The 18,797-nt window shown below is 42.5% G+C and overlaps 1 protein-coding gene across 1 annotated transcript in view; it reads right to left on the bottom strand.

The window, feature by feature from the left end:
- The window catches only part of TNFSF11 (tumor necrosis factor (ligand) superfamily, member 11), a 32,238-nt gene extending 13,765 nt beyond the window's left edge, over positions 1–18,473 (bottom strand). Inside the window, exons 1-2 of the mRNA XM_012648791.1 lie at positions 18,079–18,473; positions 11,123–11,290 (exon numbers count right to left, since the gene is read on the bottom strand). Coding sequence (XP_012504245.1) covers positions 11,123–11,290; positions 18,079–18,306 — 396 coding nt within the window. The 5' untranslated portion in view covers positions 18,307–18,473. The remainder of the gene's footprint in view (positions 1–11,122; positions 11,291–18,078) is intronic.
- Between the last annotated feature and the right edge of the window lie 324 nt (positions 18,474–18,797).

The following is an 18,797-nucleotide window of genomic DNA, read 5'->3' as shown; positions in this document are numbered from 1 at the left end:
TAATAATTGTAATTATTCCTCCCTACCCCTTCTCCTAGTCTCCAGCCCTCATCAAACCGATCCATTGCTGCTAGCGTTAGTAACATAAAGTACACAGGGGAGCCTGCCCCTTTTCTTCTTAAAATCTTCCGGGGGCTAACTGCAGACTTCAGAAACAAGTCCATCTTCCTTACCAAGGCTCATAAGGCCGTGCATTAGTGGGCCTGTATGATCTCATGATGTAATAAAAAATATAAAATTGGTCTTCATCCCAGGTTCCTGGCACAGAGTTTCTAGAACCCTTGGAATTTCCTGAATGATAGGTGTGATGGAAGCATCCTTTGTTATTCATAATAAGCCCCTTCCAACTTTACCAGAGTTTATGTTAATGAGGTGACTCTAGGAGAATGGGAGTTAGTTGCCAGAGGAACCAACCACGTGATTAGAGAATTGTAACTTTTGGCGCCCACACCCCCACACCCCCATCCCACCTCCATCCCAGGAGTGGAGAGGGGCTGGATGTTGACGCCAATCACCAACGGCCAATGAGTTAAGCAGCATGGCTATGTAATGAAGCCTCTATAAAAACCCTAAGCAATGGGAGTCAGAGCACTTCCAAGCTGGCGAAGGCATCAAGGCACTGGGGGGTGGTGTGCCCTGAGAGGCACTGCTCCGCCGGCCTCCCCCTGCCCACACCTGGCCCTGTGCATCCCCTAATAGTAAGTAAAGTGCTCTACTGAGTTCTATGAGCCATTCATCAATACTATGGAACTTGAGGAGGGGGGTGGTGGGAACCCCCAACTTGTAGCTGGTTTGTCACGAGTACAGGTAACAACCTGGGACTTGCAACTAGCATCTGAAGTGGAACACTCTTATAAGACTGAGTCCTTAACCTGTGAAGTCTGTGCTAACTTGCAGTAGCTCGTGGCATAATTGAATTGTAGAATACCCAGTTGGCATCCAAAGAATGGGAGAACTGCTTAATGTGAGGAAAACCCACACACGTTTGTTGTCAGCAGTTTTCATTTGGCCTGGTTACCACTCCAGGCTCTCCTGCTACTCCTCCCCTGTAACCCTAAACCCCACCACCCCTAAGGACACTCTGGGACACCGTAAGTTCCAGCCACATGAACTACTGAGAGTTCTACCTGCCAGAATCCAGCCCTCCTATTCATGTAGACTTCTGCACACACTGCTCCGTCAGAAAGATGCCTTAGTGTTTGATCAGTGTCTCATCTTCAGTTGCAAAGCTTTGATTTCCATGGCATTTTTTGGTTTACAGGGCACAGAAAGAGTAACCATCAGGTGTTTGTGCAGCAACTAAAGAGATAGGATTTAGAATGGCTGTCTCTGCCTCTCACTATCCTCCCTCTCCTAAAGCTCACACTGACCTCCTAACCCCAGGGAGAACACTTTCTATGGACCTGGATGGAGCAGGTGACCCCCGGTTCCCTATTAAGAGTCAGTGGTGAGAGCTCAAAACACCCCAAAGCAAAGAACTGTAAGTGGGAGCCATTGAGTGGTGTGTTGCCTAAATACATATTATAAAAGATCACGGGGGGCCTGTCCTTCTCAGCCCAGTTTCCTTAGAGCAGAGCCCCACAAAGCAAAGGAGAGGACAGGACAGCAGCACTGGGGAAGGAGAGAAGGCAGCCCCTCACCATTCCCAATGCAGGGGGACATGAGGTGGGTGAGAGGTCCAGCGGCCGTGCCAGTAGATGGGAGGGGAGAAGGTAAATGGGGCATAGATCCCACTAATCCTGAAGGTAAAAGCCATCTCCGACTTAGATTTGTAACTGTACATTTTGACCCTCATAATTCTTTATTTTTTATGTAAAATTAGCGACTGAAACATTCTCCCAGGGCCAAAGTCTTTTCCACAAGGATTCTACACACCCCACACCACCACCCCACTCTTAACCTCCTACCTCTTCACCTCTTGAGTCAGCGCCACCATCCCATCCCATCTGTGGAAATTCTCAGTGAAGAACTTTACCAAGATGTGGGTTAGCCTCCCCCCACCCCAAACACTGTCACCAGTAGACCATTTCTTCAAAAGATGTCAGCTGATTGGAAAAGACACATCTTTGCACCCGGCTCTACCTGTCAAAGGGCTACAGAATAGTGCACCCTTGTTTTTGTAAAGCAGAGTGATGCTTTTCCTGGCAGCGTGATGGGTATGCTGGGAATAGAAAATTAGTTTTTATTGTTTAACCTTCATGGTTTAAATGAGGAAGCTTCTGCTACAGTTAAAGGTCCCCTTGGGTTTTCATAAAGTAGCCTTATGACAGCAATATTAGTCTTCATAAAGAGCCCAATTTTAAAATGTCTAACACTATGCTACTCGTTAAAAAAGTTTTATCTAAGGGCTTGGCAGAGTAACTGCAGTGTGGCATCTTGGGCTAACTGTGCTATTTACCATGTCTCTGTTTTCCTCTGCCACTTGAAAAAGAATAACGCAACCTTGCATCGGCAGTGCTTTCTACATTTACAAAGCCTCGTCTCCTCTGCTAAGGATGAGACCTAGAAGGGAACAGAGAGGTACCAGGCCAGCAGCTGTGGACTAATGAGTCCAGGAAGGGAAGGGCCAAGGCTGCCAGTGAATAAGGACTCCCAGCCCAAGGTCCCTAATGTCTTTATGCTCCAAAGAGGGAAGAAACTCCCCCCTTGAAAAAGCAAGAGAGCACCACGCATGCGAGCGACCTCCAGCCACTATGAACCTTCTGACTTGATGTTGGCTTAATATGGCTAGCTCCTGGCAATATTAAACAACCAGCCACCCGAGGACACCAAGGGCAGGAATAGGCACAGATCTCTCGCTTATTCCTTGAACTTGTTCTTTACACTTTCGTAGAGCGCCGCTATATGCCGGCCATGGGGCTGGAGAGGAAACACCACACGGTCCCCATCCTTGGAAAGCTCCCGTCTGAGTGAGCCCAACCCCAGGACCGTGTGGTTAGTGCTGTTACAAGAAGCCCTGGGTATGCCTGGGAGGGATCCTCACTGCACAAGCAGACACGGACCTCAGTGGGGCCCTCCTTCAGGAACTAATGCCTGAGTTAAATTTTGAAAGACAGTTAGAAAACTGACTACACAAAGAAGGGTCTAGAATGGCACCTAAAGGGCTATGCACAAAGGCTCTCATCCTTTCATCCACCCAGTCAATGAAGTTTACTGCTGGCTGCTGAGGGCCAGACATCCTGTGTTGCTAAGGATACTGCGTTCACAGGACAGACATCCTCATGGCCCTCGTGGGCTTACTGCCCACAGCAGAGAGACAGAGAGGAGAGAGGTACAGCCGGGTTGGGGATGTTCAAGCACTGCAGTATGGTGGGGCCAGGGAGCACAAGTCGAGGTGGGGCTGACGACATGGAGCACGCAGGGGATGGGCCTGGAGAGGCAGGGGTTGGGACGAGGCTTTCCAGAATCCACAGAACTTTGCGCTGCATGTTCAGCAGCTCACACTTCATCCTGACGACTGCAGGGATCCACTGAAGGATATTTCAAGGAGAAAAGTAAGTAGCATGTTTGGATATGCATTTTTGAAGTCACTCGGCTTTGGAGAGGATGGGCCAGAGGGGGGAGACCACAGACAGGGAGGCCAGTTGCAATGACCCAGGCAAGCAATGACGGTGGCCTAAATTAAAGGGACCACCGTGGGGAACAGAGTAGAAAGAATATTTGAAGGTTTTGTAAGGAGGTCGAATTCACAGGCTGGGGTAAGGTCAAGGGTTATTGAGTAAAAGTAAACGACCATCTTCTGGCTTCTGGTCTGGGACGGCGGAGATGATGGCACTGTCATTTGCCGTGAAAGAGCAGGTCAAAGGAGAAAGAGCTGCGGGCACTGAGTTCTGAGTTCACTCAAACTTTCTGATAAATACGAGCCTTAAGGGTATAGTTATTATTTTTACCACTGCTGCTATCACCACCATCACCACCACCACTACCTAGTGTTCTTGAAGGGCGAAGGTTGAGGACTGGGGTAGCACCCTCGTGCTGAGGAAACAGTGAGAATGGAACTCTTACAGGCTCTGAACTTCAAAAAGTTCAAGCAAACATTAGTTGTCTGGTCATTTCAGATACAGTCTCTACAGTTTCCAAGACCCACCTTTTCCACACCGCACGGGCTTGACCCGACTTTTCAAATATAGTCTCTTCATTCACAAATGGCTTCCTGTCCACTAGTGGCTCTCATCTCCCCCTAGGATGCTTTGAAGAAGACGGAGGGTCCACTCCTGAACTACCAGATCAGAATCTCCAGTGATGGATCTGGGAGGCTTTTCTTTTCCTTTTTTTAAACAAGAGCCCCAAGTTTGTCTTAAGATCCAGCAGGTTCGGGAAACACTGCTCTAGGGCACATCCTCCTCTCCAGTGACACAGGCTGTACCTCTCCTAGGATAGACCACTCCTGGTAGAACAATCCAATCTATTCCTTCTCCTCATGCTCCCCAGCTAAGGCCCCTCGGTTTCTTCCCCTTCTGGAATCTTAGCCCAAGATCTCAGGCCACATAATGAATGTCCTTTTTTCAGACACATCCTTCTAGCTCTCTGTTTCTTTAAAGATGTCAACCCAGAATATCTTTTCTTCCATCCTGGGGTATTTGCAGCACAAACATAAGCTGACCTCAGACATCAGCACTCACTGATATTACTAATCTCTCTCTTGCAAACCCTCCCACCTCCTACCTTCTTCCCTGGGTCTCCCCTGAGACTGAGTACACAACCAGCAGCTTATTGTTGGGTGAAAGACAGTCGATGGCCTTGGTTTTGTAGGAAAACTCTGTGGGTCTTACTTCAGCTTTCCCATAAAGACAGCTTTTATAAATGCTAAATGTGATTGGGGTTGAATTGCAGTTCCCAAAACTGTTATGGCAAACAGAGACGAAATCCTATTGGAAAACCACTACATGACTAACATCTTGACTTGGGAACATCAGTGCCCCAAAACCCAAGATTCCTTGTGGCTTTATGAGAAACTTTCCTGGGACATATACTCTTGTATACAAAGACAATGAATGGGGTTTAATTACCCCCTCCCTTTTTTAAAACTAAAAAGCAAATGAGAAATAATGGCTGTATAACAACTTCAATGATTACAATTTCACAAGTAGTTACAATCTACTTAAATTTTAATTGATTTCTTATTTAGTTTAAAAACGGGAATAGGCTTTTTATAATAACGGAAATTGGAATTCTAAGGGATCGGCTTTAGAAGGAGAAAACACAATCACTTAATTGATTACCTTTCTGATTTTTAATTAATATCCTGCATCTACAAAATCTAGCAAACACTGTGCAAGTGACAATCAAGGTTTATTCAATGACCACAGTTGCGTATGTCTAAACAGAAACTTCCTCAAAAAGATGAATGATTTAAATCTACTTTTAAATTTCTCTCTCTCTCTTGCAATCTAAATAATCTTAAAATATTTTAACCTTTAGAAAATACAATCTTGACTATTAAGATTTTTTTTTATACTTGCTTGCATATTCTCAGAGTTAACTCTTGCTCATATAGTGAGTCCACTTTCCTACCTAAATAGGGTTTAGTGAATACCATGGACTGCTCATTGTCCCCTGGTATCCATCTTCTCCTTTTTCTGTATTAGTTATAGGCCACTCCCTTCCTCAAGCTTTGTGGGTAAATGGCCTCTCAGCTGGAGACTATGCTGTCCAGCCTGCCTTGCAACAAGATGTGATCTTATGAGTAACTTCTAGCCAGTATCATGCTACCGGAAGTGACATCTCAACTCCCAGGTATGGACTTCACCTTTTCCTTTACCCTCCCCCTGTCTAGAAATGACAACAGTAGAGAAGCCAACTTGGACACAGAGATGAAAGGTGCATGTTGAGGACGGAGGAGTATCCCTACCAGCCCTGGGCAGCTCACCTCTGGATTATTATGTGAGAGAGAAAAACCTTCTTATTTAGTTGAATGCATTTACGAGTTACCCAGCTTAGACTATACCAACAGTGCCTATTGCACTGAGGATCAAAGCACTGCAAATCTTTGGGCACACTGTCCTTAATATCGGAAGATATTGTGTGATTTACATTATGAATTCTGAAGGAGATGAAGCCAAGTATGTACTGATCCTTAAGGAATAAAAAAGAATTTCAGGTAAGAATGAATTATTTGATAATTACAGCTCTCTGGTCTTCTTCCCCATGTTCTGGTTAAGTCTTTAGACCTACAGTCCCCAACCCCAGGCTGCAGCCCACTACCTGTTAGGAACCAGTTGGCACATCATGGCCTGAGCCCTGAGCTCCGCCTCCCTGCTCTTGGAAAAATTGTCTTCCATGAAACCGGTCCCTGGTGCCAAAAAGGCTGGGGACCGCTGCTTTAGATGCTCAGAGGCTTGCACTCCAGGAAATGGTTTGTCGAGGATATGCCAACAAGATAACTTATTGGTATTCATTACAGTATCATCATTAGCTTTTCATATTCTGGAGTGAAATTAGAGAGTTTTATAAAATTGAACTTATAGAAAGAGCCAGAATCATGTTTTTAGCTCACATGATAAGCCAGACTCTACATAGTTAACAGGCTATGGAAAGGCAAAGAAATCTGAAGGAAATGTGACCAAAGTGGGAAGTTTAGCTGGAGACAACTTCTACCAAAGATTAACCTGTATTATTACTGTATTATTATTATTAACATATTGAAGCATTATTGCCTCAGGTTATAATATTCATAATTATCGATTGTAGCACTGGTAAGACATCAGGTCAATGTGAGCCAGGTTTATAAGAGTCTGAATGGCTTTATGAGTTGGTTGATGTCCCATTTTTACCCAAAAATATTAGTTTACAGAGTTCAATGTCATCAATCATTTATCTGTTCTTTTATCCATCAATTTCTGACACAAAATTAGGTGTGATATATTCAAATGTGCACAAAATAGCTATAGTGTTTATCCCAATGGACTTGTTAGCTTCATTCCATGACCTCTTAATATTTTTGACTGTGCACCTGTATTAGGGACACAATTTTAATGCTCTCAAAAGTACATATTTATTTATTTAAATAAAATCACTCCTTGGAGGTTATGCACATTGCAAAATATTTACTGAAACATAGCTTTTAAAAGCTAATATTAAAAAATAAATACACAGATAAGTTCCCATGCTTGCTTCTCGCATCCTAGGGGATCATCTTGAAAGCAGTGAACTTCCCATTTTGGAGAACAACCTGATTTGTGTAATTTATATATTGATCTTTTTCCTGCATATCATTCTTTCAAATACCATTGCAAGTAAATTTCAGGAGTTTTTTACAAACAGGTACGCGATATGAAATCAACAACCTGGCTCTCCAAAGTCAAATGGAGTTACAGCTTGAGTACTCAGAATGTATAGTTAGTGTGTAAACAGATGGCTTTCTGCTGAGACTGCCCGGGAGGTCTGAGGGCTAAGTGTCCTCCCTGCCATGTGGGGCAGTTCTCATTAGGGCCTGAGCTCACTATTCCTTCTCTACCCTCCTGGCTGGCAGAAGCCAGGGAGGCTGCCAAAACTGGAAACAAGAATCGCTTTATAAATCAGACACCATATTTGTACTAGCGTTTTCTTTATTGTCATAGACTGTTATGATAGACTCTATAAATTGTGGTTGGTAGAGTTGGATCACTGAGAGGCTTTCAGAGTTCTGTGCTAAAGGGGGGAAAAAGCCAAGCAAACCCAGCCACAAACAAAAAAAGGGGAAAAAAACAGCATTACATGTCTGACCAAAGACGGGCTGGGTAAACACTATTTTTTTGCACACATATAATGTGATATTGTGCTTATGTCTGGTATCTATTACCACTGGATGGGTTGATCTCTCAATAATGATTATAACCACACATGTAATTTTGTTTTACGGGTTAACTCAATATCTATATTAGAACTAAAACTAAGATACACACCTACTTACGAACGCCTAATGCATCTACCCTATTTTCAGTATTGGCAAGAGAAATGAGAAATCTATTTTGGCAAGATGTGTAGAATGTCACATTAACCAATAATCCTCATCAAAGGATAACATATTTGGCAAATCCTTATTTGACTAGAGTAAGAAAAGCATAAATCCTTGGGTATAGGAGAAGATATGGCAATGTGCCTACCACAGTATGTGCACTTAGTGGACATTGGTTGATTCTAATGATAAGGTATGTCTAAGGCTCGTCTCCTTCCTAAAGATCTTGTCTAGGGGGAAGAAAGGTCATCTTTTACCTCCAAACACACATTGGTATATTATAAACAGCTCCTTATTCTTAAAAAAGGATCACTTATATATAATATTACCCATGAGAAAAGGTTAAGATCCTATAGTATAACAAAAGCAAATGTGAAATTTATGAAATAAAGTTCTACTCATCCTGTGAGTCGTAAAAATCTATTAGTATAATTAAGACTACTTGCCTTTATTAAGAGTAGTTAATTATTCTTGCCTGCCCACAAGTCTTTCTCCTTCCGGCTTGCCAGATACTGAATTTCTCATCATTAGTATTACTCATGTGGAATGAGGCACTATGTCTCCAAAAGGCTCTTACAATAATGAAAACTATGAGTGGAATCTTTCACTCATGTTTTCTAATTATTGTTTGAAATGCGGACAGCTAGTGATTATTACTTATTAATTTTTATGAATTGATTTATTTTACTTTGCCTACAGCCTTTCACTTTTTCTTTTGAATTTTCCTAAGTGTACAATCATATCACATGCAAATTCCACCTTCTTTTCTCTGTATGTATTTTCTTATGTCCTTCTGTGGTGTAATCACATTAGCTAGCATCTTCAGAACAATGATAAATAGTGTGGGTACGGTGGGCATCTTTGTTTTGTTTCTGACTTTAAGAAACCTTTTCCATCAGCAGCTAACTTTTAGTTTGAGATATTTTTAATAACATCAAGAATCCTTCTGGTTCTGTTTTCTGATGGATTTTATTTTATTTTATTTTATTTTTTTTTTTGAGACAGAGTCTCACTGTGTTGCCCGGGCTAGAGTGCCGTGGCGTTAGCCTAGCTCACAGCAACCTCAAACTCCTGGGCTCAAGCGATCCTCCTGCCTCAGCCTCCCGAGTAGCTGGGACTACAGGCATGCACCACCATGCCCAGCTAATTTTTTTTCTATATATTTTTAGTTGTCCAATTAATTTCTTTCTATTTTTAGTAGAGACGGGGTCTCGCTCTTGCTCAGGCTGGTTTCAAACTCCTGAGCTCAAACAATCCGCCCGCCTCGGCCTCCCAGAGAGCTAGGATTACAGGCGTGAGCCACCGCGCCCAGCCTCTGATGGATTTTAAACAAGAGAGATAGATAAAAAATTCTGTCAGTCACTTTTCAGGATCTATGAGATGATAATATGTTTTTCTCCTTTAATCTGTTGGGATTGAACCATTCTTGCATGCTCATAAATCAATGTTAATGGTATCTGTTCTTAATATTATTTATTTTCAAAATGATCTTGGCTAATATTGCATACTTATTGTTCCACAAGAACCTCAAAGAATAATCTTTAAGAATCAGGACACCACTGAAATTAGAAGTTGATCTCTTCATTTTAAAGAGACACAATACAGGCCAATCTAAACAGAAAATTAGGACACAATCATTTGCCTAACCAGGATTACCTTAACAAGGGATTCAGTTTTGAACTAATAGATTACTTCTAGTATATGTAAATTGTTTTTAATAGACAGATTAATCAGTATTTGAGAGATAAGCTTCACAAATGGGGTAAAAAGCAGAGTAATGAAAATGAAATACAAAACAGAAGAATGAAAATGAATAGATTAGCAGAATTGCTGTTGCTATAGATCAAAAATTATAAGATAAGTTAATAAGACCAGTGAATTTAAATCCACATTTTAAAATATGCACCTATTGCATAAAGCTAGGCACCTATACACTAATTATAATGAGAAAATAATTTTTATAAGCAATGTGCCCTCTTATAGATGTTAGAGTACTATGTACTTCATTGATTCAATGATGCACATTTTTTTATGTTTTAGTATTTCTGAAATTAAGATGCAACTCAGAAGCTATGATAATCATATTTAATTTTCTAGTCAACTTTTTTTCTTAGTAATACATGAAACAATAAAGTAGGCTAAAAATTGGTGGTATCTTAAATTTGATAAAATACAGCAAATTCTCAACATTAAGGATGTTATAGACATTTATTAGTTGGTTTTACAAAACAGCTCCATCTCCCTACCTCCACCTCTGACACATCCTCTTTTTAAAAAAATGCTATCACTATATGTGGATTTTTAAAAATTAAACTAAATTTAATTTAGATTTAAGGGATTTGAGAATTTCAGAATTTGCTCTGGAATGATCAAATAGAGCTTGGGATGTATAGGTGTGTGCATGCGGGTATGCAGTGCACACAGGTGTTTTGCACTGGAGTCACTGTTGGAGGGTCTATCCAGTTTTTGGTGGAATCAGTGAATAAAATAATTCCAAGGCTGCAAAATTGTCAGGTGGCTTTGTCCAGGAAAGAAAGTAAAACAGCCAGTTATTACAGTGTTTTTCGATTGGATCTGTCAGTATAAAAGGAGTTGTTGGTATTCTCTGTCTTTACGTCCTCTCTTGTCACCCAGCTCTCCCAGAAAATGAGAAAACAGACACAGAATTTCCACCTCATCCAGTACATCACTTTCTGCTCTGCTTACTCACCTCCTCACCACAGATGACAACAAAGGAACAGTTACAATTGCTTCTCAACAGAGTCCTGGATCAACAGATGTGGAATAGGAGATTCCACCATTACAAAACCAAATGTAAAGGAAAATAGCTCCCAGAAAGTCCTGTGAACTGAGGGGAAGGTTTTCAGGTCAGGGAATTCAAACTGAATTTCATAGACTGTCTACAAGCCACCTTTGTCCTCCTTTTAAGTGCTAATTTAAATCCATCCTCTTAAAAAGGAAAAAGAAAAGAAGAAAAGAATATTTGCATGAATGTCTCAGGTCCCCATAATCAGCCACTACCACCTTCAAAAGAATTCTGCTAATCTCTTTAAAACATTCCCTTTAGCTCTTTTACAAATTATTAAAATAAAAAGAACAGAGTCAACAGCACTTAGCCAGTTTTAATTTTCAGTATTGGTAGAGTCAGCAAGGGCCCTTGACTTATCAACCTCAGCGTGGACTTACCTTTTGCACAGCTCCTTGAAAGGCCTGTTTAATTCTCCTACATGAGTCAGGTATTAATTTTGTGTCTTGACTTTCCAGAGTTGTGTCTTGTAAATCTGCATTTTCATGGAGTCTCAAAATTCTATAAATGCAGTGAGTGCCATCTTCTGATATTCTGTTAGGATCCATCTGAGGGGGAAAAAAAGTATGGATGTTAGAGTGGTTATCATTAGTCATTCTGCTACTTTAAAAAATATGACTTAAGAACAAATAATTCATTCACTCAAGTTTTTATGTCCCTGATGATTAATAAGAAATACGATTACCCTCGAATTGGTGAAAACATTGACTTTTTCCTCCTTTTTATGGGTATAAGTGCAATTAACATGCATAGAATATGTAATGCTGAAGTCAGGGCTTCTAGGGTATTCATCACCCAAACAATGGACATTGTACCCATTAGGTAATTTCTTCTAATTCATTTTGATGAGTAGCTGACTATCATCCACGGCACAAAGCACAGTCAGTCTGTTCAGTTGTGGGTTAACAACAAAAATATACACATATGATGCATGGGGGAGATTCTCAAAATTGTCTGACAACATAAAAGTCCTCACAGAAGGAAGGGACATCAAGGAAGTCACCTGTGGTCACTGCAGGTAGAGAAAGTGTTTTGTATTTAAGTCATTTGCAACATACTAGATGGGATTATGAAGCCCACTTGGATATTCAAATCATGAAGCCTACATAAATTAGGCGAAATTAGCATCATCTTTAACCACCATGTTTGCCTGGCCTTTTTCCCTTATCAGTGTATATTGTAATCAGCCAAAGAAGGGAGAGAGAAATCCATTTCTTAGCTCCAAACAAAACCTGAAGCCAGAAGCATGATTTCTCTTTTTGTTGAACCTCTCATCCGTGTTTCTCAACCTGGAGTGGTACATCTAGTAGGGGAGTTTGGGAATGTGTGCAGGTGATATTTGGTGGCACATTGAGATAGGCAGGCTGCATGGGCAGGTCATACAGATATGTACTGGGGACGTTAAGATTCTTGTAATGTAAGGTATTGTCCCACCTAAAATGTCCCCATCAAGCTGATTGGGTTAGAACATGTATCCAGGGTAAACATTTCCTTAAGCACTACTCTTTAAATTGTCCGCCTGCTCCTCCTGGGGCTCTGACAAGCCTTTGTAGTGGTTTCAGATGCCAAATAATGGGTAGTGATAATTAGCTATCAATTGTTTTAATAATAATAGTTTAACTTGTCCTCTTTTTTCAAATATTCAAGGTACTTCATGTTCATTTGCTTATTAGTAGGTACAAACTAGATGGAAAAAAAAGGAAAACTACGTAAGTTTACAAGAACCAAAACTCAATCCAAATTAATATCAAGTCTCTCTTTCCTTGGTCTCATTATCTTTTAAAAAGTAGTCAGAAAGATGTGCCGGTTCATTAACCAACCATCAAAAATAAACTGGAAAGTAGCCTATCTACATCTGAAATTCTCAAAAATGAAATGATAGCCTTTTAACCAATGTGCAGCCACTGATACAAATTTTATATTCTAGTCTGGCAAATGTAAGAATTATCAATAATCATGGGAGAGGTACCACCACGAAGCAAAACTACTTGCAATCCATAGTTATGTTTCATATTTTCTTTAGAATAACTAGTACAAGTTAGAATATGTGAGTTTTTATCTAAGGAAAACTTTCGATCGCACAATTTTTTTTTTTAAAAAGCCTCACTTACGCCAATAAGTTTCCCACAAGACCAGAAAAGCCTCAGCAACTGATAGGAAGGGTCATTGCGTTCAGACCTCAGGAAAGAAGAAATGCAGAGGCCTCAGCTGGCTCGCCACCAGAAAACTGCTGAGCTAAAGGAACAGTGTGGCCTGAGTGGGGAAATGCCTGGGGACCCTAAAGTTGGTTAAGCTCGAGTTCCGACAACAAGCTAAGAGCCTTCTAACAAAAGCAACAGTCCCCCATATTCCTGGTACTCAAAGTGTAGTCTAACCAGCGCATCGTGGGCTCTCTGGGAGCTTGTTAGAAATTTAGAATCTCTGCCTAGCAATCTGCATTTGAACCAGATCCCAGGTGGTTCTCACACACATTAAAGTTTGAGAATTACTGCTGTAAAATGTCAACTATACAAATACAGATTCTCTGCTGTTAAAATTACTCCAAATTTCCCTGGACACCAATTTTAAAATTTTTTCACAAGTAACACCAATTAGCAGAAACTACTGCAACAGTTAATAATGGTCAATGATTTGATGCAAATAACTACAATGCAAAGATTTTATCCCTTTTCTCTTAAAAAATGCCCATGACCAGATCCCATGCCCACCCTACCCTACACTCTCCCACCCCCCACCAGCCAGTTTCATCAGCATCCCTAAGGGTAGGGTCCACTTGTAGACTCTTTCCCAAGCACTTCAAATGCAAATGCACAGTTGAGAACCACTATTTTGGAAGGCAAAAGCTAAAGTATGCATAAAACCTCATCAGTTGTTTTTCCCAGAAGAAATCAAGAATGCATGGCATAATTAGTTTTAATATACTCATTAATTTTCTTTACTTAAGAATCACACATTAGAAATTTATTTTTGGGCAGGCGTGGTGGCTCACGCCTGTAATCCTAGCACTCTGGGAGGCTGGGGCGGGTGGATCGCTTGAGCTCTGGAGTTTGAGACCAGCCTGAGCAGGAGTGAGACCCCGTCTCTACTAAAAAAAGAAAAATTAGCCAGGCATGGTGGTGTACGCCTGTAGTCCCAGCTACTCAGGAGGCTGAGGCAGGAGGATTTCTTGAGCCCAGGAGTTTGAGGTTGCTGTGAGCTAGGCTGACACCACGGCACTCTAGCCTAGGCAACAGAGTGAGACTCTGTTTAAAAAAAAAAAAAAAGAAAGAAAGAAAGAAATTTATTGTTAATCTATAATCAAATATCTTTCTCATTCTTGCAGTTCTCATTTCCTGAAAATGTAGACCAGGAGAAAAGGAAGGGACAGAGGTTTGGAGGTACAAGGTCAACCACACGCACAGGAAAATGAGAGCCTCTGCTGCTATGGCCTCTATGCTGAAGAAATTGCAGGGCAGGGAGGCAGATTGGTGCCGGACACTCAACAAATGCTCATCAAGTGACTAAATGATTGTATCTCCTCCCCCAACAACCTATCTCCTGGTAAACAGCAATCTAGTTGGAGGCTTTGAATGACTGAAATATTACACTATTTTAGCTACTATTTTGATAATTTACATATTAAAATTAGAAATGGACTTATTTGTAGTGCTGCAAATCATTTGAAAAGCCTTTCCAATAAGTTAAACGTGCCTGGCTCTGGGCTAGATGCTACAAGTAAAGTAATGAGCAAAGCAGGCAGTGCCTTCACGGCACCTACATTCAACTGAGGAACACAGAAATTCACCAAAAAAAACACAGTAAACTGAGTTATAAAATGGATTCACTGTACCTAGACATATCTGAAAACATTAAACAAATCTTGAATATCTAATTTTAAATGGACATTTAAAACGCATTTATCAGATGAGATAGTGCCTATGAGATAAACTCAGTCTTCTTTTTTTTTTAAACTTCTTTGAAACTTAATCATTTGTAGGGTTAAATGAAGCAGGATGCTTGACATTTGTGCTACTTCGTTATCTGTTTTTTCAAACAGGCAGCCTGCACACCTCGACATCTGATTTTCAGCGGTGACTACTGTCGTGGGTGACAGCCAGGGAGGGTGGTTGGTGCATATTGGGGAATTAAGGGAAGAACTTAAAAGAGCAAAAGATCTTGAGTTTTCTGAAAAGCTTATCTTACAGCTAAACTCTAAACTTTGAATATGGGTTATGCCAATGTTAAAAACACACACACAAATTTTACAAACAACTTTTTGAAAGGGTTTCTTTTTTCTTTGTAAACCGAAGCATGAATACTATGTGGTAAATATGTAGCACAAGCCGCATGCTATTTTCTCTTTGGCAGGATGGTGGAGAAAAAGCCAATCTACACTGGATCTAGTACATATATATTTTTTTTAAATCTAGGCAAAAGCAATCTGCAAACATTCAGGAGGCTGATTCATTTTTAACTGTTCAAACATGAGTTGAAATAAGAAAAATTTTTTAAATAGTCACTGTCGTTTTTACACTATTCTGGGCATTCTTCTAAATGCATTTAAAACTGAATTAAACTGCTTTTTCTTAAGGATTTACATACCTTCTTCCCCACCCCCAAACAAAAACAATAAAACTGGCTCCTTTTATTATTTTTTTACAGTAAACTACAAACATGTTACCTAATACTACATCATTTCATTCTCATTCAAGTGCATTCAGAAACCCCAAGTAGCTGATCCACAACTTTAGTGGAAATCAAACAACTACCATTTCTTATTTGGTACTGAGTTCTAATCCAAAGGAGCTGATGTAAGTGAAAATGTTAAATCAGTGGCAGGTCAAATTGAGTCTATTCTCTTAGCTAGACCTTTGAAAGAAGGCCTCTACTACATATAAAAGTAGAAAGAATTGCAGAATGAATTCCCACACCAGCTTTAACTATTATCAATGTTTGGCAAATCTCATTTCATCCACAAGCAACCACTTCCCTACGTACCACCCTCACCACCAATTATTCTGAAACAAACTCAAGAGAGCATAGCATTTTCTTTGTAATGATTTTACAATGTATCTCTAAATGATTAGGGCTCCTTTAGGTAATAAAGGATACAATACCCAGTAAAATGCAACCGGATCTAGCTGCGTAGCCATAGGAACACATTGCTCCTAATATTACTTGTTTACTGAAGAAGATGGCCTCTTAAAAATGCAGTACAAAATTGAGTTCAAAATAATGGCTACAATATTTTGCATAAGTCTTAGGAAAACCCAATTATTATGGTATTCAGGAAAACTGTATCCAAAATCTGATGACTTTAAATTCTCCAAATGAAAAACTTCCAGCAAGGTTTACTAACGCATATGTTTACTTTAGAAAAAGGTTTTGAGTGTTTCACTATCATCCATGTGACATCAAGACTGCTAAGTGATGACAGGTGATCATCAGAATGATGATAGGTGCTCATCAGAAGGCCAGACCTCTCAGCTCACCTGACCATTGAAAATTTCTCTGGGAAAGCTGAATAACTGTAACAAGAACCCAGTAGGTCACACTTTCCTACATGGCTGTGCCACCAATTTCCATGGCTTCTGATGAGCTAAGCTGTTCATGGTTCCTAGAATTCCTTCATTCCCTACTGCTCTTTCGATGCTGAACACTCACTTCACTATTATCACAACCAAAATGCCATTATCCATAAGGGGTTAGGAAAGATGAAAAGTGGAGAACTACTGCATCTTGGGTCCCTTTTCTGAATACTGCTCTCTGGTTTCACTAAGAATTTTAACAGTCTTTGGTTGGAGGCCCCTTGATTACTTGGCACCATGCACACAGTAGGTGGACATTGTGTGTTGAATGAATGATTCTTAACTCATATTCCATAGCATTTAGTAGTGCCCTGCACAATACAGGCACTAAATGCACAAACATTTAATGGGGTTATTAACAAAATGCTGGATGGGAAAATGGATAAACCATTCATTTTTTACCGCAACGTACTCTAATGAAAGAAAAACATTTAGTCACTTTCATATAGGCTTGTGTAATCTATGTTGCAAGTAAACAAACAACTCAAAAGATGTCTTTTTAGAAAAAAAATTCTCTCAATGGGTAAAGATCATTTTTAAATGCAAATTTTATGAAGTATTGCTCATAGCATTTCTACTTTCTCATCAATAATCATACTAATTCTATAAAATGCAAACTAGTGGATAATGAGTACTTAACAACAAGCGTATGATTAAAAGTAATGGAGTTCAAGACGCTGGCACATGGCAAAAACCCATATGATCCAAGCAATGCCATGTTTTGATGCATCCAGTTTGGTTTAGTAATCACCTTTGAATCTGAAAACGAATGAAGTCCAAACCCAACTTTCTTTTCCCATAAAAAAAAAAATGCACAGTCAGCCCCCCACTTCCTCTGAGAAAGAGTTCACAGCACCAGACAAGAATATTTGAATGAATCCAACCAACTGCACTGCAATTTCCAAGAAAACACAAGAGCATAACCACCAGAAAGCATAATATTACAAATTTACCCCTTCCTTTCTACTATCTCCCTGCAGTTCCGAGTCGTCGTGCAAAAACCTCTTCATCTTTTCCGAAGGTTGGTTTTTTGCTAGATTGTAGTGAGGCTGTGCCATCATCAGACACACCTTGCTTCCTTCCTCCGCCCACCTCCCTGGAAGGCACGTGGGGCAGTCTCCGTTCCTTCACCCCGCGCAAGCGGAGCCCCACAGGACAAAGCAGAAGCAGCAGTAGCAGTGCCCCTGTCCCGAGACCCGGCGCCTCTGGTCGCGCTATGTCATTCTGCCTATTGGGCGACCTGGGCATCGAGACCGCGGGCAGCGCGACCTTCCGCTCTGGGGCGCCCTCCCGCCCCCGCCCCCAGCACTGTGGCCTGAACACACCTGCAAGGAAGCCAGGCCCAGAGACCAACATCCACCAGGTGGTGGGCGGGAAGGGAACGAAAGGGTGGATGCCCAAGTGCAGGCGGCTCAACTTTTTTCCTATAGAAGCATAAGTTGGTTCTGAACTTCAAGTGAGAAACGGCAGGGGGGAGAAAGCGTGCGATCACTTCCAGAAGAGGTGAGAGGCCAACGCTGTCTCCGGGCAGTGGGGATCAAACCCACTGCACTCTGGCTGGGGGAGCGCAGCCCCAGCGCGCAGCAGGGCAGGGCTGCGTGCGCAGAGAAGGGGCGAGCGCGCCTGGCTGTCCCCGAGCCCGAAGTTTCCTCCCTTAGAGTCACTCTCCCCTCCAGAGTCTGCAAGATCTGAAGAGCCGGGCACCGCGGCCAGACTCGGTTTCCTACAGGTGCGGGAGGCGCGAGCTGGGTGGGGAGGCGGCCGCTCACCTGCGCTCTGAAGTAGAGAAACAGGGCGACGCTGCACACGACCTGGCCCAGCCCCAGCCCCAGGAGGGCCACGAACATGGAGCGGGAGGCGGCGGGCGGCGGGTGCGGGGCGGGAGGCGACGGCGGCGGGGCGTGCAGCGGACCCTCGTGCGGGGCTCCGGAGCCGCCACCGCCCATGTCGTCGGAGCCGCGCAGGTACTTGGTGTAGTCTCGGCTGGCGCGGCGCATGGCGCTCGGCCCGCTGCTCGGGCGCTCTCCTGCCTCGCGCTCCCTCCCCGTCTCGTCTGCCTGCGGCCAGCTCCACAGGCTGCGGCGGGGCCGGCGCGGGGCCAGGCGGGGCCTCGACGTGGGGCGCTGACTCGGAGCCCGGCGGTGGCTCCTGGGGCGCGCGGGCGAGCGGGCAGGGCGCCCGGCAGCCCCAACTCTTATAAAGCGCGTGGAGAGGGCGGCCCTGGGAGCCAATCAGCCCCGGGCGAGGCTGCTCTTCCACTCCCACCTCTGGGTCCCCTTCCTTCCTTTCGCCCTCCCGCCCTGGCTCTGTCATTGGAGGGCCTCCTCCCCGTCAGGGCCCTCAGCGGGGAAGGCTGTGGGTTGTCCCAGTGGTTACAGACTCCACTCGCCCATCCTCAGCTGCCTTTCTGGAGGTCCAGGGGATGCGCTAGGGAAGATCGGATGAGCCCGCTGGTAAAGGATAAGGGCTGCATCGGGGCAGTTCACGT

Source organism: Propithecus coquereli, unplaced genomic scaffold, assembly GCF_000956105.1.
Source record: "Propithecus coquereli isolate 6110/MARCELLA unplaced genomic scaffold, Pcoq_1.0 Scaffold11, whole genome shotgun sequence".
NCBI lineage: Eukaryota > Metazoa > Chordata > Mammalia > Primates > Indriidae > Propithecus > Propithecus coquereli.
Note: the sequence above shows the minus strand (reverse complement) of the source record. Positions and strands in the feature narration are given on the sequence as shown.